Genomic DNA, 22375 nt, shown 5'->3' with positions numbered 1-22375 from the left:
GCAAAAAACCTCTCACCTATGTCTGAGCTATTGAAGTCCTCAAATCGTGGTTTAAAGACCTCAAGGAGCAGAGAATCCTCCAGCAAGTGACCCGTGCCCCATGCTACAGAGGAAGGCAAAAAACCTCAGATATATCATGAGAGACTGAGAGAGAGCCTGAGAGCAAGCACCCTGTATTTCATAATCCTAATAAAGAGAAAACTACTGTAGGAGTGAAACCAGAAGACATGCAGATCTACGGCACGTGAAGTATAATGATCAACTAAAATAAGCTCCTGAGGAAAATGATTTAGTCAAAATGGATCAGTAAATTTCCAGAGAAAGTGAAAAAGCACAGGGATTAAGACATAGCAGGGAAGGGTGTGGTATATATTGGGTGATACAGCATTTTCCTCTTTCTACATTTTGAAACATGTTTTCTCAATCTCAGTACTGTGCTTCTCACACAGATCAAAGCAGAGTTTCTTATTACCCATATCTGCAGGGTTCTGGGCAGAGGTGGAGGTGGGTGTCTTCATAATCTCATGTGTGTCTCCCTCTGATTCCCTGGGAATGTTTTCAGATTCTTTCTCTTGTCTGACTTTGAAGGAAGGAGCTCTCCTGTCAACAAATAGCACCACAGAAACTCAGTGACATTTCAGACATGAATTAAATCAGTAAGTAAAAGTAAGTATTTGGAAACAATTCAGTCATGAAACCATTTCAAAAGCAAAATAGCCACCGGACAGAAAAGATGTGTTGTATATAAATATGTGCATTAATATAGCCAGTCTGCAATATAGAATAGCAGTAACTTTGCAAAATGCACCTACACACTCACCTCTGGTGAATTACTTTATTTGAAGGACAAATAAAATATCAGTAATTATTTTATCATCATTCATCACAACGGTATAATGGGGGTAAACAGATTTTGTGACTGAGCTGAAATATTCTTGACAATTTCGCAAGTCTGATACTAGGTTTGTGCTACGTCTTTTGGTCAAATAGTCAGTTTCCCATTTATCTGAATGGAACAACAAACACAGCTCATGAAGTTTAGGCGCATGGATCCTTCCAGTACAATAGACTAGACAATAGGGGCTGTTTTCATGTCACAACTTGTAGGATTTCTGCACACTCCATGTGCAGCAGAAATGGATTTACACCATGGGCCAGATTTTCTACCACAGAGACACAAACAGTATGTTCAAATGCTGCATTTGGATTCTCAGATTCACACTTGAATATGTAAAGAGGCCATTGTGTGCCTAGTTTAAGTTCATCACCCAAGGGGAGGACTTGGATGACCTCGTTAAGGACCCCTATTGGAAAATTGCCTTTAGCATGTCGTAACTTTCAAAATGGACTGAATCAGAGAAGTTACTGCATAATATAGTCCTGGGGGCTGTGTGCTATATAGTCCTGGGGGCTGTGAAATACTGAAAACTGAACTGGTCTTTTAAATACCAAGCCTGTCTATCTGGCATTATCCTGTATTTGAGCACTGCCTAGCTACTGGCAAAAATGAAATCAGACCAGCTCAGCAGTATACAGTCCCCACCTGGGTAGTAAGCCTCTGCTGTTTTGTCTTTCAGCAGGCCCTCCATCTGGGAAGCTCCAAGGTCTGGTCTGAGGCCTCTCTGTATTTGGAGTGACTGGTTGGGCCATCACTTTAGAACCTTGACTGTAACCATGGCCTGCAGGGTCAAAGAAAATACAGGAAACATGTTTGAATCAGAAGGAGAGGCAGAGTCAGTCATTCCTATATCCACTGTATATTTCTTTGAGCTGCAGGTATCACTGCATTTCTGCCCTTTTTCATTATGCCACAGAAGCCATCACTGTTTACTGAGGTTTTCAGAATAGGGATTGGACCCCCAAGGGAGCAGTCAAGAGCCAAGGCCTGTCTACATGAAGGCTGGAAAAAATGTATGTAGCCATTGTGCATTTCTCCCTAGCCAGTATCTTGACTCAAGCCGCACTACAACCAAGAGGTGGCTTTCAATGTCATACTGGGGACTCTACTGTGAGGTCCGCAAGAGTATGTCTACACTGCAGTTAAAAACCCATGGCTGGCACATGCCAGCTGACTCAAGCTCGCAGGGCTTGGGCTAAGGGGCTATTTAACTTCAATGAAGATAGTCAGTCTCAGGCTGCAGCCCAGGCCTTGGACCCTGAGATGTGGGAGGGTCCCAGAGCTCAGGAATGTCTACTCCACAATTAAACAGCCCCTTAGCCCGAGCCCCATGAGCCCAAGTCAGTTGGCACAGGACAGCCATGGATTTCCAATTGCAGTTTAGACGTACCCTTCACATCAGCTATCAAGTGCCTCAGTGTGTACTATTCTCTATGGGTGACACAGACGAGCAGGGATCCTAGAAATCCATTTGCCATGGAAAAATGCGGAAAAACATGGAATTTGCACTTTTACATTTTGTGAAAAAATAAAAACATATATTAACTATTAACTAAATTTTACTGAAAGTACAAGTGTCACTTATTCAATGCATGCAATCTCACACTCTTGTGGTTGATTTTTGAATGCACTTTAAATATGTATAGCTAAACATACTCCAATAAACTGCTTCCGGCATACAAAGGTTACTCAATGGCATAGAGGGGTTCATGTTTTAATGCATTTCAGATTTCATGTCAGCCTCCAGTCATGAGTAGTTAAAAGTTATGAAAAGATGCCAAAAATTGTAAAAATCCCCGCTAAAGACCATGTCCCTGGGTTTGGCAAGGACAAATTTCATGTTGATGGTAATATGCTGTTCTGTACTGTATGCAGCAAGGCTGTAGATTTCGTTCATAAGCAGACAAATGTAGAATGCATGGAAAGCATTAAACTTAAATTGAATGACAAGAAATGAAAACAAGAGGCTGAAACAGCAGGGCCATCGACAACAGTAAAGAAACAATGCACTGTGACGGGATCATTCTGTTAATTTTATTTTATTATAATGACTGATGGCCCTGGTAGGCTTCAAACTTGCTTAAAAATTGAAAATATATCAATAAAACCTTGTGTTCAACTGATACCAATATATGTTGTGGCTAGGGAAGTTCAGCATTTCATTTTAATTGTGGAAAAACACCAATTCTTATGTTTTTTTTAAAATCACAGCATTTGTTTTTAAAATTCCAGAAAACTAGGCTCCCCACAAATGAGACACTCAAACACATTTAAAGGAAGAGCGCCACACAAGGGACAGCTTGTGATTTCAACATCCTTTAGTTCCTCCCCCCTCCTGTCATCATCACTAAACTAAACAATTACCCCTTACAAATAAATGATGATCTACTTATATCACTCCTAAGCGCTTGTATCCATTCATCCATCAGCTTCTGAGAAGGTGCTGCAAAGTAGTATTCTGCCCCATCACTCAACCTGTAAACAGCGGGGATAGGAGGAAGGGCATTCAAATTAGTCTAAACATTTACATTATTGTCCTGCTGAGAAAGGCAGGAACTGCAGTATCTGCAAATTCCTACACAGACAGCACTCTTCAGCTTTGCCATACCACAGTGTTTTCTGGGATAGGCTTGGATGAGTATGGCTGTGAGTAGTTGCAACATTGCAGAGCAGCCAGATATGTTTTGCTAGCAGGTCTAGGCATATGATTTACCGTAAACTAAAGGTGTTCTCTTTCCTGGCATAGTCAGTCAGCCTCTCACACTTGGCACCAGCAACACTGATTGATGGGCTTGTGGTTACGTTCTGAAGGAGGAAGAGATTACAATGAATGTCCTAATTGCCCTGCCTTTTAGGATTCAGTCTCATCCACGCACTGTGAACACACACTAATACCATCATTCATACTATTCCTAACACTGTCACTAGGTCCCCTGGTAGGAAGAACTGTACAAGATCCATCCTTCATACAGTTTGAAGAACTGGTACTTCATTGTGTCTTGAAGGCACTACTCAAATGAGAGAATGTTCAGTAAATCTCAAAACCCCTTTTCTCAACCTTATAGCTGGAAGCTGCACTGATCAGACTAAGTTTCCACCAACTGATACATAAAAGAAATTAACCCCCATCTAATCAAAAGCAAATATGTCTCATTTCCTATGTTTTCTTTTTAAAGAAGTTGAGAGATTAGAATGGAAAAACACGGAACAAATCTTAAACCATCTTTGGAGATAACGTGAAGATTCAAGAAACAAATTACCTTGGACGCTTCCCTTTCATCTTTGTAGAAGTCAAGTTTTTGTTTGTTGAGTTTTACATAATAGGAGTTCCAAGACCTTAAGCGTGGCTACATGAACAAAGAGGATAATAAAATGTAATCATAATGGTATCTGTAGTTACATCAATAACGTGCATTTCGATATGCAGCTTCTAGCCATGCAACCTGGGGCTGGGACCTCCTCAGCTCTCAGGAGCCAGGAATGGTCAGCCCTGGGCTATTTCCAAGGAAACCCAATCCACTGTAGGAAGCGGTTTGAGTGATTCCATTAGTGATTCCATAAGTCAGTGCTGAACTAATGACACAGCCTGCTGGAAGCAGGCACTAAACAGCTGGTTCCTTCCATCTTTTAGTGAAGATATACACCCAGCGTTCTATTTCTGCTTCTTGAAGACGCCATTTCACTTTATCCAATTGGAGAGTTGGCTCTAGTGCGCTATCCATGTTCCAATTTTGGTCATTATAATCTGCCTAAAGTTTCAATGTATTCAATGGATATCGAATTCTTCCCCACTTACTGTGCACTGTTTTGAAAGCAGCTGCTACTTTCCACCCCAGAAGGTGGTTGTATGTCAGCAACAGGTGACACGTTTGTGAAGTGCTATGGGATCCTGCTGGATGGAAGGTGCTCTCTAAATGTAAGATGCTATTATTTTATTGTGCCAAGAGTTGTCTGATGAATGAGAGAGGAAGGGGGAATTGTTAAGGAAGATGTGAGGAGAATTTATGTTATGAATTTATTCTATTTCTTCTTTTTGTGTGGGTGGGTGAGATGAGAATTCACTGACATAGTTAATTTAACTTGGGGTTTCACCTGTGTATCCGTAACAGGGTGACAGTAGATTCTATTTTGCATAGGAAATAAAGACCAGTGCGGATTTGCTTAGATCAGGTTAAAAGTTTCAGATAAATAATTATTCCCAGGGAATAACAGTCTAAGAGTCCTGCCTATGTCCAAGGCCCACACAGACCTTGTTAGCAAAAATCTATGCACTGGTAGATAGTGACTGAGAAAACCAGCACAGAAATTTCCCACCTGTGGTAAATGTATCGCTGTTACTTCACTGATGCCAGCCCTGACCTGGAAATGGGATTCTATTTTAGGGTAAGAGGGGAATTCAATCTTTAATTTCATTCAGCCCTGGACATGCTGAAACTAACCCACCAATTTACTACCCAACCATCAACTGGAAGAAACACCCTCTTCTAATATGAGCAGAAATTAATATCCAAGCTCATTTAATTAGAGGCTCTCTCTGCCATCAGGGTTTCACTCTTTTTGAAGGGGATTTTAGTCTACATGTTCATTTAGTCCCCGGTTCCAGTAAGTGCCCCGTCAATGGGAACTAAGCCAGAGCTGGAAGATCCCTCAGATAAGTGAATTCAGACATCTTGTTCATTCCAGGCCTCATCCAACACCTACTGAAGTCAAGGGAATCCTTTCACTGGCTTCTGTGGGAACTGTATCAGGATCTCAGTTCTGAGAGCTTCACCAGTGAAGGTTTCCCCGCCCCCACCCCGGAGTCAGGTTCTGTAGCTATTTGGTCATAATGCAAGGAACGGTGGCTGAACATGAAGTGAGTGGATTTGATTCTACCTGCTTCCGTCCTGGAAGGAGCTGGTCCCTCTTTTCTAGTAACCCCTCCATGTTCTGGTGACCTACAGAAACCTGAAACACACAAGGACATTACAGTTTCACTTTAGAGAAGTCTTTTCAAAACTTCAGATATATCCCAAACGGGCCATTGTTTTCCCTTTAGCCTTTGCCTTTTCTATGCTCCTGGAAGCCTTCTGTAGATCACATTCACAAATCTAATTTAGTGCCTGAATGAAGATATTTCAGACCTACACTGGACAATCTACTCATATGATTAGTTTCACCACAGTGTACTAAAGGTCTCTTTCTCACTCTACACATAAGCTTACTTGGAGTGATACTGCATTTTGTGGTGTAATATAATGTGACTATATGAAACAATCTTAACACGTATGTTTTTATACAATGCTTAGAAGAGAATCTGAATCCTTCACAAAATATTTTACTTTGGTTGCTGTCATCTAGATCCTGCCTGAAGGTCTCTCCAGGGATCTGACTCTGGCACTGTGTGGTAGAAGAGACTACTAGAGAAAAAGAACTGTTTTATGGGTTTGGCTGCTAATTTGCACTACTATAATTAAAAATTATTATTTAAAAATGAAATGACAATAGTATTGTATAATACATATATTTCTATAACAATGTATTATGCAGTTCTGGCATGTCTGGGGAGCTATGTCATTAATACTACCATTCCACCTATTCACCAATAAAATACCATTAAGAGTTTCTTAAAAATCTTCATATGGTCCCTCTTAATGTATACCTATATCCGCTAGTACTGGTCTGACCAGTTATTGTAGATCATCAGTGTAATTTTATAATAAACTTTAACTAGTTAATGTACTTCTCTAAATAATCTGTGTTGTCAATATATCCTCTCATACATGAGTCTCTCCATTCTATTTATCATCCCTGCTGCCTTATTTTGTACGCTCTGCCTTCTATTGTTAAATTTCTGCATTCCAGTAAGGTAACAAAACCAGGACACTGTATTCCAAATGTAGTCTCAGTGTTTCCATGAATATTATGCTGCTGCTTACTGATTTACATGCTATAACTCTCTTAAAACAAATCAAGCCAACATTCTATTAGCTTTCTTTACTGCTGTTGCAAAAAATAATTCTTTGTTTGATTGTTATATGGCAATTTGTGTTATAACATCATCATTTAGCATTCAGAAAAGGGTGCTGAATTGCACAGAGATTGATAATAGAGAAAAAACAACCAGTATATTATATGTGGTACAGGTAGAAACACCTACAGTTCAGGGTTCCCAGCATTTTTCAGAATATTAACCTGTTTTAATGTGCTCATAACTTTGCCAGACTTTAATCATTCAGGCTGAAATCTTTGATTCTGGGTGGCTGCCTGAGGCTGACGCTTTTGGAAAAATGTCAGTAAAACTGGTTCAGCTAGTCTCAAAATGAGGTATATGAAAAATATATCGTTTTGCTCATTTCAAAAAAAGACTGAGTTAGAGAAGAAGTTGAAGGAGGTGGCACAGGTGGAAAGATTGGGACAAGGAGCCAATGGAGGAGGGGGCAGGTAGAGAAACTAGGACTGTATCAGAGTAACAGCCGTGTTAGTCTGTATTCGCAAAAAGAAAAGGAGTACTTGTGGCACCTTAGAGACTAACCAATTTATTTGAGCATGAGCTTTCGTGAGCTACAGCTCACTTCATCGGGTGCATACTGTGGAAACTGCAGAAGACATGTAGGACAGTATCATAAAGACTGTATCATAATTAGGCTTGAAAGGACTAGATTTTTATCAATAAATGTCAATTTCACCATCCACACACAAACAAACAAAAAATTTCCATTGATAGTAATCAAAATTTACAGATAGGTGAAGTAAGAAAAATGATGCTTAAAAGAACTTACTAGAGTTTGTTTTAAGGATATTCACTTTGTATATTTTGACATGTGATGTGGACAATTTGTATTTTAATGGTTATAAAGCTTTAACTTTTTGAATCTCAATGTCTACTCTCATTAAATAATTATTGTCTTGCCCCCCCCTTGTCTAATCCCCCATAATTTCGTTCCACTGAAAATTTATATAAATAAAAATCTAAAACAAATGCTTAAAAATAAGCATCAATATTATCCATCTAAATTATTTAAAAAAACCCCTCAGAGTCTGCCAAGCCTAATAATAATGCATATGCACAAAGGAGCCAGATTAAGGTTGCACAGACAACCTTTATTTGATCTAGAGTTAAGTGAAAACTTTCCAATGAATCAGGTTTCCACTGGAAAATGCTGATTAGACAAAATGGAAATGTTGCAGGAGTACATTGATTTTGTCAAAATTTTCTGTGGAAAGTTATTGAAATGATTCATTTTAACTTTACCATTTCGGGATGAAATGAGATTGAGAAATCTCAGAATTTCCCATAGGAAGGAAATTCTATTTTTCAGTCAGCTTTAATTCTGGCATTTCTTAACGTCTGAATGCTTAGTTTGAGACCTTAGTAAAGTCCTTTAATGTATTTTTTAATGTATTAGGACATAGAACCTTTACTGTTCAAACTTGTTCTAACTGGCTGCATAATTAAAGCAATATTCTTTTTGTGTATCAGTCTCCTTCAGTCTTACACAAAAAACCCACCTGTGTGCAGTCAAATCAGGTAGCTACATGCAAAATATAAATTACTAAAGGCATAAGTTTATCTAGTTTGGCACTCACTATTTGCACAAGCAAATGAGAGGTTCAGTGGATGCAACTGGGCAAATGTGTTTTCAACAGGCAAAAATTTGGTCCTATAGATTAATATTTGCATTTTTCAATTAAGTCGGTCTATTTTGAATGCTATTTGTTATTCATTAAAGTGAAGAGTGATATATGGCAAGATATATTTTCTGGGACATAAATTCAATTAAAATATTACTGGACAAGATTTAACCTGACAGTCTCATCATAGGGATTAGATGCCATGCCAAGTATGTGTAAAGAAAGTATCAGTCAGAATAGATGCTTCTTGGCTTCAGGGGAAAGACGTTTTTGTGAGCAACCTACTCCTCTTAGCGAAAGAGACAGAATATCACTCATTGCCATATTAGGTAGCAATAATATCTATTGAAGTGAGGCATTTAAAAGGTTCCATAGACTGCAGGCATACAACCGCTTTACATCACTATCTTTCTGGATAATTTAGAAAGTATATAGCAATGGCACATTAAGTGTTTCTTGCTGCTTGGATCCACTCGGGATATATATGTATATGGTCAATCTTTGTAGTTTTCTCACACTCCTTAAGCTGTAGGCCTACATCATACTATACAGTGGGGAATATGTGCCACACGAATACCATCTAGATATAGATCTGGGTATTGCTTCAATGGGGTGGCTGTAGAGGTTCTGTGAATGCAGATGAACTTACCAAAAGGTCATTTTCTGACTTCTCAAGAGAGGAACTGGACTGTGGTAAATGTGGAGAAAGATCTAATGAACTTTGGCTAGACCTAGGTGGAGTCTTCACAACTTTTATTTCCAGGTTAGAGATGGGGTAGTTGCTAAGGTTTTTCTCACGGGGTGATAAGAGGTCCTTGGAATATGGTTCTAACAAACTGGTGGCAGTTTGTCTGTTTACTGGACTGGGAGGAGAGATGTGGCTTCCCAAGGATGTTACTTGCAGGCCCATCAGTTTTGGCGTAGGTTGAGTGTTAATCTCACTGAGCCTCGTCACAGCTTTCGTTTCTCCATTGGTGCTGGGCAACATCTCTGGATTTTCCCCAGACCCGAATTGCTGGAATGCCTCTGTGGACTTTTGGACTGGAGAGACAATAGTTTCAAGGGGATCTCTCAAGGCGAGGCTGGATGAGGAGGATAGAGATGGCAATGGTTTAGTTCTCTTTATCTCTATCAGTCTTGAGGATGGCATCCTTCTTTCTGAGGGCTTCCTTCTCAGAGATGGGACCCTAATGATTTTCCCTCTCTCCTTTTGCCCATTCTCCTCAGCATAAATCTGCTTCAGTATCTTCATTTCCCTCTGCAAGACACAAGGGTTACATGTATGATCTATAAGTGCACATGTAAACTGAAGTTAGGATTACCTTCAGATGCATTTCTATTGGCCTTTATAAAAATGTATCTGACAGCCTGGGGCCCACCTTCTACTATGGATTCCTAGCCCTGGGAACTCTATGCAGCTAGACGTCTATGGTCCAAACTGTATTGTCCTCTTCTTCCCAAGGCCTCTTCCTATGGTCACAGCCTTCCTTTCTGCCCTCCTGCTCTCAGCAGAGCACTAGGTCCCAGGTCTGCTCTCCCTGGAGTCTTCCTCAGTCAATCTAGTCTTCTCTGAATTACAGTCTGCTCTTATTTTCCCAGCAGGTCTCCTCTAAGTCACCTGGTCCTTTACCATTAATCTCCATGTCGGGAGGTGAGCTGAGTTTAGCACAGGAGCAGCTGAGCCCCAACCTCCTAAAAAGTCCATCTCACCCCATGACAAACCCCTGCCTCATTTACTAATCCATCAGTCGTCTTCCCCCTCACCTTTGTCTTCCTATTCAGTTGTACAAACTTCTCCTCTTGGGCTGCAAGCATCTTCTCAAAGTCCCGGTGTTTCTTCAGTAGTTCCTCTACATCAGACACTGAATCCTGAGTGGAAAAAAAAATCAACAATAGATACAGGAATACAGTGAGACAAAAATAACTGTTCCTGAAAAGACTATGACTGAGATTTTCAAAGCAAACGAATACATTTAGCCACATAACTCCCTTTAAAATGAATGAGAGTTTGTGTCTAAATCCCCTAGCTGGCTTTCAAAATCTCAACCTACTCTTCTAAAATGAGTGGTCCCTGGGCTGAATGTGGTACATGAAAATAAAAAGGCTAACTTGACAAGACTTCTTTCTCCCCAACTGCTGGCTTTGTCAGCCATCAGCACCCTTACTGGAACCCACCAGTACAGCCCTCACTGGAATGCAGTATCTTTCACAGTGAAATGATCCTCTGTAAGAGTCACTAATTGTTTAAAAATGTTGCAATTCATGTGAAGCTTCTCTCCCTCCTTCTGCTCAGTGCTGTGGAATAAAGACCCTGCAATATCACCACCAGCATGGCTTGCATAAGGTACCATGATTTCCATGTGGTATCCTGGCTGCTACAATATAATCAATGGCACCCAGGATAAACTCCTGGATTACAGTTTATGGCAGACACATGGTTTACTCCTGTCTTGCCCCCTGCCCACGACCACAGCAGGGATCTCACAACTGAGCTTCTGTTGCCCCTGCATTGGGCCTCCATGCCCAAGTGTATGGCAGTGTCATTCCACCCTCTCAGCCACAGAGAAAAAAGCTGTTGAAGCTGGTGCAAGAACAGAGATTTCTAGGGCAAGCTGGAAAAGCCATGTACACAAACCCTCCCACCCCCCACGAGAGGAAAAATCACCCCTTCTCTTCAAATCAGGCTCACTCCCTCATATGAAGGAGTAAGAACCTTCTTCTGGATCCCTAACTAGGCTAAGGAAGGGGTAGGAATTCTCCCCCATCTTTTGCCAAACAGGTCACTACTCCATTAGTTACTTTTCCTGCCCCAGGCTAAACCCTTTAAAGGGACATAGCTCCTACCTTTTGAAAATCCCAAAGCTGAATTACTCAGCCATCAATGTTTGGACTGTGATTAACGTAAAACAGAATCTCTCAGGGGTGGGGTTGCCTGAGATGGTGCACAATTCAAGTAGTCTGCCTATACAGAGAGGCATTTTAATAGTGTTATACTGTTTTTACTCACCCCATAGCTAGGATCTGAGAGAAAGCTCTCCTTGGCAGCCAGCCATGCCTCTGCTTGCTCCATCTCTCGTCGTAGTAATTGGATCTCCCAGTTTTCCTCATACAGCTCCTTCCTCACATCCCAGCTCTCCTTCACCTTCTTCATCAGCTCTGACAGCTCTGACAGTTTTTCCTCAATCTAGGAAAACAACATTTACAATATAGAGAGATAAAAGATCCACTTAGACTTTCATTTGACAGCCATCTACCTTGTAATCTGACCATGTGACCCATACATGACCTCCAGAGAACTTTGTGGTCCCAACCTAGGGTGAACAGATAGCAAGTGTAAAAAAACCGGGACAGGGGGTGGGGAGTAATAGGTGCCTATATAAGAAAAAGCCCCCAAAATCGGGACTGTTCCTATAAAATTGGGACATCTGGTCACCCCATCCCAACCTAATTTAGAAAGGAAGTTTGAGCCTGCTTTTTGCTTGACTGAATTAATTTAGCCTCGTACTATATTCTGTATCTGTATGCGTATTCCATGTATGGCAGGAACAGTCCTTTGCTGTATATTCTTCCAGGCCACACTTAACTCAGATGTTGCAGTGTGTACCTTATAATACTGAACTAATGGGTACCCACACAACAAGACAAATTCATCTGGCCATGGCATGAAAACACTGATTTATCTTTTATACCAGTGGAAAACTGTCTAGTCCTCTCTGCAGCAAAGTTTGCAACAGAAATGAGATCTTTCACAAATTCCAGAGACTCTTAACTTCATGATCTCCAGGTCCAATTACAATCTCCAGCCAAGCTTGGGGTCATTGTAATGGTCAAATTCTGAAATTACATAAATAACAGGATCTTAGAGTTTTTCAAAGTTACGTCTCGCCCTTTTCTCCTTTGTAAAACTTCTGAAGAATCCCATGTTCTCTGAAGCGTGCAAAGACATCACCCTACTCTGTATTTGTTCTGTATTGTATTGCATTCTATTTATCCTATTTCTTGTTCATTTAGATAATAAGATTTAAGGGATGGTATTCGTGTGGCACATATTCCCCACTTTATAGTGTGATGTAGGCCTACAGCACAGCATAAACAATCACCAGCAATATTTCAGTCTAGGTATTGTTGTAATTTTACAGGTTAGCTTCAGAGTCAATTTTGAAGGAGATAGGAACAACTCTAAATGGTGTTCCACTTATTCAGGTCTCTATGCAAAATTTGTCTTCATATTTAATATTAAAGAATCTGTTTTTCCTATCTACCTTCTCTGTTTTGAAGGACAGATATATGTGAAACCCCCTGAGAGGCACGAACTCTCGGGGGGCGGGGGGGGGGGCTCTGAAGTATAAGTTTCCTCCTGAACACTTACTGAATGTTCTTTATATACGGTAGTATTTCTGGCAGGGATGCTTCACTTAGACTTCTATAATATTGTAATTAAGGTGTTTGCCCACTAAGTTTGTTTCCTTACCTGACTCTGATTTTTTAAAATGTTTAACCCATCATCAGCATACCTCCATGGACATGAAGTGTCCGTTCTTCACCAGGTTGTTCCCTGCCTGCTGCATATCTTCATATTTTAGCCACTGCTTCTCTATTTCACGCTTATACTCTTCATGGTGCTTGATTAACAGCTCAGCGCCAAGAACATCGCTTGCTAGTTCCTCAGATATCACCAGTGCATGCATCTCATTAGCCCAAACCCTACGGAAAGGAATCAAAAGGAGTCAGTGAACACCGAAAGCTGCTGAGGATAAAAATGGAATGACTCACAAACACTCAGACACACCTACAAACTTATACATCCACACTGAGATAGGCACAGATTTACAAGCCCTTATTTACATACAAGGGACACACATATGCACACACACTGGTAGATATCCACATCCATATGCACATTTACACACTCAAGGGACACACTCCAGTGCATAAACATACATTCAGACATACCCTGGCCCCATCAATAATTATATTATACTTACGGGACAAACATGATACACATTCAGATAGTTAGAGAAGGGAATCATGAGACTACATGCACTGAAGAATATCTCCTGTATATATTCACAATGCTTTTATGCACTGGGCATTTATATGCCTACTTAAAGTTTCACATTCTGTCATGCACAAGAATACTTAAGACATACACAGGGCACACATGCATGAAATCATATTCACTCACAAATTTAGGAAAAGCATGCACCCACAAGGCCACAGCCTCCACAGGTATAAAACACGGTAGCTCCATTGACTTCAATGGAGCTGATTAACAGCAGCTGAGTATTAACAGCAGGGTATCCCCACCTACACACGCTTACGCACAATATTCCTAAACCAAGAACACATTTGTATTCTTGGGAAAATACTCATAATACTTAATAGAGCTGGTCAAACATTTTCTGATGAAACATTTTTTCATGGAAAATGCCGTTTCACTGAAATAGAAACATTCTACAGGAACTTGGAGATGTGGAAAAAAATGGGTTTAGAAAAAACATCACAATGGAGTGTTTTGATTTTGAAATTTAATTTACAATATAAAAAATTAAAAACAGTTGAAATTAAAATGGAACGTTTTGATTTAATCAGAAAGAAATGTTGCCATTGACCCAAAACAGAATTGTTTTCAGTTTGTGGGAAATTTCAAAATTCAATGTTTTGCTCAAATTTGGAACAAAACCCAGTTTCAAAATCATGGAATTCCCTGCAAAAGAGAAATTCCGGTACCCACACTGCTCTTTTATTTACACAGAAGGGAAACAACAGCAGGCACATGCAAGCAATATTATTTATATTATCTCTCTCCCTGCTCCCACTCAAAATACTTCAACTTTTGTACATGCTTGAAATAGCTGTGCTAAGATTGCCTGTGAAATGCTTGTGCTGACTCTTAGACATGTGAGCAATGGGGTCTGTACAGCTGCACAGGGCATTGGAGTTTCAGATTCATAGATACTAAGGTCAGAAGGGACCATTATGATCATCTAGTCCGACCTCCTGCACAACGCAGGCCACAGAATCTCACCCACCCACTCCCTGCGAAAAACCCCTCACCTATGTCTGAGCTACTGAAGTCCTCAAATCGTGGTTTAAAGACTTCAAGGAGCAGAGAATCCTCCAGCAAGTGACCCGGGCCCCATGCTACAGAGGAAGGCGAAAAACCTCCAGGGCCTGAGGAAAGCACTCTGCCCTCATGTAGAATCAACAATATTTGGAAACCAAACCCCAAAGTACTGAACTACCCAAAGTGCTTGATTTTTCAAGACACTAGAGGTATTATCTAAGTTGTCCCAAATCTGGCGGGTCTGTAACACTGTGCTGAAATAGAGTGGTATGGTCCCATGTGCTAGACACATCCAATATGTGATAGGCTCCAGAAACAACCCTATTAGTTTGAATCAAAATATCTGTTCTTTTCTACAGTGGGATCAACTCTGGCCACTGCAGCTGAAAAGATGCTTTGCATTATCATTTAAGGGGAGCCATAAGCAAGTTGCAGAGAGACAGTGGCAGGCATGGTCTATGTCAAGTGTCTAATTTAGAAGACTGCACTGGGGAAAACAAAAATAAGGCCCCATTGCCAGACAAAGGGCCCTACACATACATCAGCTCCCTGCAGTCGTTGAAGTAGACCTGGACCTGTTCTGCCTGGTGCAGCCTCTCCTTCCTCTCCAGAGACTTCCTGTCAAGTTTCTCCCAGCATTCATCCACCTCTGTGAGTCTCTCCATTATGTTCTCCCTGGCCTGAGGGTAGAGCCGGCTGAGACGCCGAGCCTCCCCTTGGATCCGCTCCAGCTCTTTCATGATGGCTGCAAGGTCTCTCTGGAACACAGAAGTGATTGATCACAAGACCTAATTGAGAGCATTGGGTTCTGCTTCAGCACTGACACTGCAGAGAAATAATCCTGAAAGCAGATCTCAGACTGTTCTTGACCTTTAGGCTCCTTCCACCCAGTTGATCCCACAGAGTGAGAAATTACCTCATTACTTTGCCTGCTGCCAGTTACCTTCTAGGATTCACCTACTTTCACCATTGAACAAGCTTGTTCAGAGCCGTCATGAAGGACACAGCAGTAAGGTAGAAGATACCTTGGGAGCCTCACTTGCTGGGCTAGCAAAAACTCTGTTTCTAATATAAATGATGTATTTGGGGGGAGGTCAGGGAGGAGTCAGCTGACTCAACTGGGGGAAGAGGTACTACCCTGTAATGCAGACCAGTGATACTGGGGCTGGCTTTGAAGGAAGAGGGAAGGAATAGGGTGAGGATTAGGAGAGAGAAAAAGTCAGGAAAGTAAGTGTGCAACAATTCCCAGCAGAACATCTGCTTTCCAAAATTTAATCTTTTTTTTTTTGTTTTGAGATCAGACTGTTCTCAAAACCTAGAGGAAGTCTGGCATGTTCAGAACACACCCCGATATTCCTTCCCCATCTCCGCAGCACCCCAGCTGGAGTCTTAGGGATCATCTCAATTCTCCTGCTCTCTCAGTCCTTTTTTCTGCCTCTCCCTCATCTGGCCTAAACATCATAAATACCTACTGCCAGCCCACAGGGATTGTCTGCTCCCAATCCCAGAACCTGTGACACCATTTAAGTTGAAAAATAAGAAATTTAGGTACAGCAAAATCTAGGCTCACCATGCTCCCTTAAGCTGAGTGTTACCTTCACAGGACTAGCAGTTCCTGCTGGCCTAAGGAGCGAGAAGTCACATCCCAGAATTCAACATGGTTCTTTTGAATGGCAGCAAAATATCAGGCTCTGATGGCCTCTTTTCTAGCAATGGGCTGGCAGTACCAGGAGCCACTGATATTGCAGTGCTAGAGACTCCACATCCACTTCAAACTAAGGCTTTGAACTTATTTGGGCTTGGGTTGGAATTAGTTTTGAAACCTATTAAGTGAAGTGAAAAATACAGTAAGTAGTACTGTGGAGCTCCTTGCCAGAGGATGTTATGAAGGCCAAGACTATAACAGGGTTCAAAAAAGAAATAGATAAGTTCATGGAGGATAGGTCCATCAATGGCTATTAGCCAGGATGGGCAGGGATGGTGTCCCTAGCCTCCGTTTGCCAGAAGCTGGGAATGGCCGACAGGGGATGGATCACTTGATGATAACCTGTTCATTCCCTCTGGGGCACCTGGCATTGCCCAGTGTCGGAAGACAGGATAAGGGGCTAGATGGACCTTTGGTCTGACCCAGTATGGCTGTTCTTATGTTCTTACTAATATTGTTTCATGATGTTAAAAGCAGGATGAAAGGCCTCTTGCATGAGGCACCATGGCCACTGCAGTAATGGATCAGACATGTGTTCCATAGCTCTGTAAACAGAGCAGCCTAAGATGCCATTGAGTCAGGTGCGGGTCTCCTGGTTTTATTAATTTATGTTTTTCTCCCGGTGTTTCAAGGCTGTACCACTTACCTCCACTCCTTCATGCTGGCTGAGGAGGGTCTGCACACCAGGCAGGTCATATCCATAATCATCTATGTCCACCACTGCCTCTTTCTCCTGCATCCAGCCCTTGAGCTCATCCACATCATGGTCATACTGGTGAACTTGCTGGGCTGCTCTTAGATTCTGAACAAAGAAATGGTTCACTAATGGCATCATCCACTATGCACGGTCACACTCTGCTCTGATGCTAAGGAGCCTAAAGTGACACACTGATGCAAAGTATGGTAACACTGGAGCTGCTGAGCTGTTCAGAGGCACATGGTTAAAAATACTATAATAAATATTTACCTTTATTCCAAGATCAAAAACCTGTTTTTAAAAAACAGCTAAAGCTGCTAAGATATAATAATGTACTTAAGTGCCACATCATTTAACCCCATGTGCTTAACAACAAGGAAATTAATAGTTAAGGACATCATATATTTTCCTTTGTGCACATAACAAACGCAAACATTGGGTCAAATCCTGGGCCCTGTTCTGTGTGTTACCATATTTATCTGAAGCTGCAGGAAGCTTAGGGAGACAGAATATATTGGAACTGGCCAGGAGATTGGACCTGAAACTTATCTTCTTATGCAAAGTCTTAAAGGATTTTAAGGACCACAAGTGATTAGTTTTCAGTTTTAAGCCTCATCTGAAAGATGTTCTATATGTAATAACCGGTAAATACTAACCCATTTTTATCAAGGATAATGCACAGGTCAACAAAGGCTATAAGGCAATATTTGAACTAAAAAAGAGAGCTGTCTGCAACACCCTTTCCGCTATTACAACAAATGCATTCCGTGAGGAGCAGTGGCACTAGCCTGATGAGTCAGAAAGGGAAGTAGGAACATTCAGGAGCTTTAGTGCTCAAAGAGCATTTTATTTAGTTGTACTCGTCATACCTCTGTCCTTGTCTGGATGGCTTGGCATAGTCTGTCCCAGGTGTCATTGACCTGATGGGTCCTCCTCTGGATATCTCCTATCTGGCTGTGGCACTCTTTCTCCAGGTGGGATGCTAATTCATTTATCGAGAAAACCTTAGCATGTCCCAGAGGTTTCACCTCCTTTATAAAATCTTCAAACTTTTTCTCCAGCATCTGCAGAAAAAGGATGTGGAGGCAGATTCAAATATGAAGAACTTCCACAACCCTGTGCCGCCAACCATGAAGGAGGCAAAGGGAACTGATCACTTCTCTGCCATGTCCTACAAAACTTTCCTGCAGTGTAAATCACTTAGCAAACTCAGATTTCCTCCACTCATCCCCTGAACAAAGCACCTCTTGCTGTGAGAAATCAACATCTTATGTCACACAGAGGAGATCACCTACCTCCTTGATGGCCTGATATGTCAACCAAGAACGACAAACCAAGAGCAGGAATGAAAATGCAAACAATTCAGCCTCTCCCCACAAGCAATAGTTGCTGAAAGTGTACATTCAATGAAGCAAGTATAAATTACACCTCTCTGCACCAGCGTGCCTTCAAAGGAAATTAACCTTGAGGTAAGCAATTAGTGGTATGGATGCTCTGTCTCAGGCTTTTCTGCTGAGGGCGCTACAGGTTTACAACCAGAACCCCAGTTTCCAGCCCCTTTCTAGCCAGTGCTGGGCTCCATTTTGGCCTTCTACAGCCCTCTGCCACAGAGAAAAAGAGGATGTGACAGCTTTCTGCTGCCCCAACTTTCTCCTCTGGTCGACGCTGCTGCAGAGAGCCCTGCAAATGGGTTAACCAGGCAAAAATTAGACCCAATGTGTGTAACAGAGACTCTGATTTTGCTTCATTTTTGTCTGTATATTGTGCTTCAATGCCACCAGCTATACATACAATAAAGCTAATACCTTCCTTCTTCTACCAGACAGGAAGCTTTTTACCTCAACATCTTCCAAGTCCTGCCCATAGTCATCTGATTCCGCCACAGCCAGTCTGCTGGAAAGCCAGGCATCCACTAACTGGATCTCTCTCTCAAACTGGTACAATTGGTATTGTTCCTGTAAGTGTCTCCTCTGGGTCTCAGCTCTCTGTAGGAGAGACTTGTAGCTTGCTAGGACAGCCTGGAGCTTCAGAAGCATGGCTGGACTGCAAAGAATAACAGTCAGCAGCCACGTCATTGGGTAGAGTACTTAGCTAGTAAAAACTATTTCTGTTACTATGTTGGTACAGTGTCTCTTTTGCCCTCTAGTGCTGTCAAAGCTGAACCTGCAGCAGCTCAAATACAAGAAAAAGGAAGAATCTAGTGATAGGGTAAATTATGTTAGGAGTGTGAGAACCAATTGGTTCAGGAAATTAAAATATCTATTTCAGAGAATGCTTCTTCTCCCCCTCTTCCCCACCCCCCCGACAGAAAAACATATTGGAAAGAGAAAGGTAATGAATTATGAAGAATACTGATTTGCTTAATTCCCAGGCATGGTGATCTCAGACCCTTTAAACAAATGAGGTCTGGATGAGAACTGCTGGGAGTAGGCAGGAGCCAGAGAAACTAGGCTAAGATCTATAACCTTTTGATGCTTGTTATGTGGTTCTGTTGCATTTTCTGAACAACAGGAAATCATGAAAATGAAAGGTATGTTTTTGTTGGCATGAGAAAGAAATCGTTTAAAATGTTGCCCGACAACAGTGTTTCTGACAGAGTCACTGAATGGTTAATGGGGGTTGCTCTTCTTTTCAGTTTGTACCTCTCTAGCAGGTTTCTGTTAGAAGCGGAACAGCAATCCAGTTCCTTTTTCCTACCTCTCTGGGTTGTCGCTGTTTATTAGGTTGGTGCCAGTCTCCTGAAGCTTCTCAATGCGGGGCTTGAACCCTTCCATATCCAGCTTGGTAGCCTCCAGTTTACGAAGCAACCCCTGGGTGGTTTCTTCATTCTTCCCACAGTCAGATGACTCAAGGATGAACCCCCTCTCTGTCATCCAGGACTCCACTTCCAAAAGCTGTTGGAAATGCAGGGATAAACTTGAGACACAGATATTCACGCATGAGAAAGAAACCTGGAAAGCAGTAATGCCCAAGAGACCCTAAAGGTGATAGTGGACAGCAACCTAGATGTGACCTTGCAATGCAATATAGTAGCTTTCATTCTGAAAATTGTGAGACTAAACCCAGTCCTCAGAGTCATGTAGTTGGCCCCCATTGTGGTAACTGGGGAAGCAGTTTTTTATCTCCCTCCTATCTGTATAAGTACTTACCAAATATGAAAAGTCACAAGAATAGTTTGGGATTCTGATTTAATCCTGTTCCACTCTAAGAACTCTCACCAGTTAGCACTGTGGACATCTGACCTATGGTGGTGTTCAGCTACCACTCAGAGCCAAGAAAGCTGACAAAGGCCTGCTTCATTCAGTGTCTGAATTCTACCTGACTGGCACTGCTTAGCATGGTTGGGCCTTCTGCATAGCATAACAACCAGTTGCAACTGGCTCTTTTCAGAGCCTCTTAAAGGCACAGTTCCACAAATGATCCTTTAAAATGAGGACAGCACGAGAGCCTCATGATGTAATGGATATATGGGACTGATATGCCTTGAATGATTAATAAGTAATGATTCCATCAGGGCCTTAAAATTAGAAACACTATCCACCTCTGTTTATCCCACAATAGGATCCACCTATGAAGACAATAAGAAAATGGTTCACATCATGTGAGACGCTCTGTCTGAAGACCCACATATCAGCTGAGGTCAGGCATTCCCCTCCCCGACTATAGATACTTAAATGGCTAAATGAGGGTATTGTGAATCACCTAGGCAAGAATCTCTCATTATTTGCATAGGTGTAAATTTCTTTCTCCCTCCCAACCTAGCTAAAATATTCCAAGTTACCAAACACTCTGCTTTCCACATGGAGTGGGTCAAGGCAAGAAATGGGTGGGGAAGCTGCCAGTTAAAGAAACTAGAAATGTGGCTGTAAGAGTGAAGGTTAAATTGGGCAAACTGTTACCACAAGAAATCCAAGCCATATGTTTTCACCCCAAATTATAAACTATACATTGTTTTCTTGTAAATCAAATATACCATGAATAATCTGTCTTTCACCCCAAATTAGAATCCGCACATTTGTTTGCCTTCTGAGTTAGATTTATAGCCTTCTATATGCGGCAAAGGCCTCTTGTTCTATTGTAAGTCCTAAATAATGTGAAATGCTTAGTATAATCAGAGAATGCACAGAGTATGTCCTCCAAATTTAGAAGGTTATAAGGATTGTTGGTTTTCATTGTAAATAATTGTTGCAGTCTAGAACTAATAGGAATTGTCTGGCACAAGGAAGGAGAAATGTTGAAAGACATTAACTAGGGTATAACTTTGGGATATTAAGAGAAATTGCTTAAAAGGGGGCTCCTGATAGATAGTAGGGGCAAATAATAAAATACAATCCTTGAAATGAATCAAATTTAAAAAGCCTCCAGACAAGAAAAGGATTAAGGAAATTTTTTATACACCAATGCCATCTTCTGGTTACCAATGGAAGCAGCAGAGAAACTAAGAGCTGAAATCTGAGGACCCACTTGGCACGTGTCCCATAGGAATCACAGTGTGGCCCCCTCCAATGAGCCCTGATGCTAGAGTGTAAAAATTGAGGCCATCATGTGTTCAGGGAGTAGACTGAACCCAACACAACAAGCTGCAGAATCCCAAGTGTGACCGACGCCCATGCCAGCCATGTGGAAGGACTCTCCCTCGTTCCCAGGTTCAGAGAAGTGCTTAATTTGTGCCAGGGCTTGAGAGGGCTGAGCCTCAGCATCTCTAGACTTGGCAGTTCATAGCCCCGGCACCTCTGGGCTTGGCACGTCAGTTATGAAAATAAAAAAAAAAATGCTTGAGCCCTGGCACCTCTTTCATTGCAAATTAAGTACTGGTTAAGAGGATAAGAAGAAGTGGTGAGATTTCATCTCAAAGTTTCTATTTCCCTTTCTATTCCTCAATAGAAATAGCTGTAGGTTATCTTGCTGCGTCTACACTCTCTAGGGAGACCTCAAATAACCATATTTTAGATTCTAACGCCTTCATAAGTCCAAGCAAATTAGCCTAAGAGAGATTGAAAACAATAACCTTAAGCAAGTGCTGTTAATGTTCAAAACTTGTCCTTTTTTGGACCAGTCTAGTCCAAGAGAAGTAACCACACCCTTCAAAGTGGCTTAAAGACCAGTGGAACTTTGGAAGTATGACAAATGTGTTAGGTAATAGAGAATCGAGAATTGTTGGTAATAAGAAATTTTGGTAATTTGCATTGTTCTTTGAGATAACTGCTGAGCCTCAACTCTAGTATGTAATCATTGCTTTCAGGACTGTATTGTGTGTGTAATATACACAACTGGTGTGTGTACATTTGAGTGGTGAACTGTTGATTATATATTTATGTGGTTCTGAGTGAATTAATAAATTGTTGGTTGGTTAAGAATAAGCAAGTGTCGTGATTTGAGAAATACTGTTCAAGT

At 41.4% G+C, this 22375-nt stretch overlaps 1 protein-coding gene across 1 annotated transcript in view; it reads right to left on the bottom strand.

Annotated features, from left to right (window-relative positions):
• The window catches only part of SPTBN5 (spectrin beta, non-erythrocytic 5), a 138226-nt gene that overhangs the window by 5399 nt on the left and 110452 nt on the right, over nt 1-22375 (bottom strand). The window contains exons 53-67 of the mRNA XM_043549388.1: nt 19679-19875; nt 18820-19024; nt 17851-18045; nt 16931-17086; nt 15120-15337; nt 13027-13216; nt 11520-11696; nt 10277-10381; nt 9162-9770; nt 5774-5845; nt 4159-4245; nt 3612-3703; nt 3288-3373; nt 1544-1679; nt 473-600 (exon numbers count right to left, since the gene is read on the bottom strand). Coding sequence (XP_043405323.1) covers nt 473-600; nt 1544-1679; nt 3288-3373; nt 3612-3703; nt 4159-4245; nt 5774-5845; nt 9162-9770; nt 10277-10381; nt 11520-11696; nt 13027-13216; nt 15120-15337; nt 16931-17086; nt 17851-18045; nt 18820-19024; nt 19679-19875 — 2653 coding nt within the window. The remainder of the gene's footprint in view (nt 1-472; nt 601-1543; nt 1680-3287; nt 3374-3611; nt 3704-4158; nt 4246-5773; nt 5846-9161; nt 9771-10276; nt 10382-11519; nt 11697-13026; nt 13217-15119; nt 15338-16930; nt 17087-17850; nt 18046-18819; nt 19025-19678; nt 19876-22375) is intronic.

Source organism: Chelonia mydas, chromosome 6 (genome assembly GCF_015237465.2).
Source record: "Chelonia mydas isolate rCheMyd1 chromosome 6, rCheMyd1.pri.v2, whole genome shotgun sequence".
NCBI lineage: Eukaryota > Metazoa > Chordata > Testudines > Cheloniidae > Chelonia > Chelonia mydas.
Note: the sequence above shows the minus strand (reverse complement) of the source record. Positions and strands in the feature narration are given on the sequence as shown.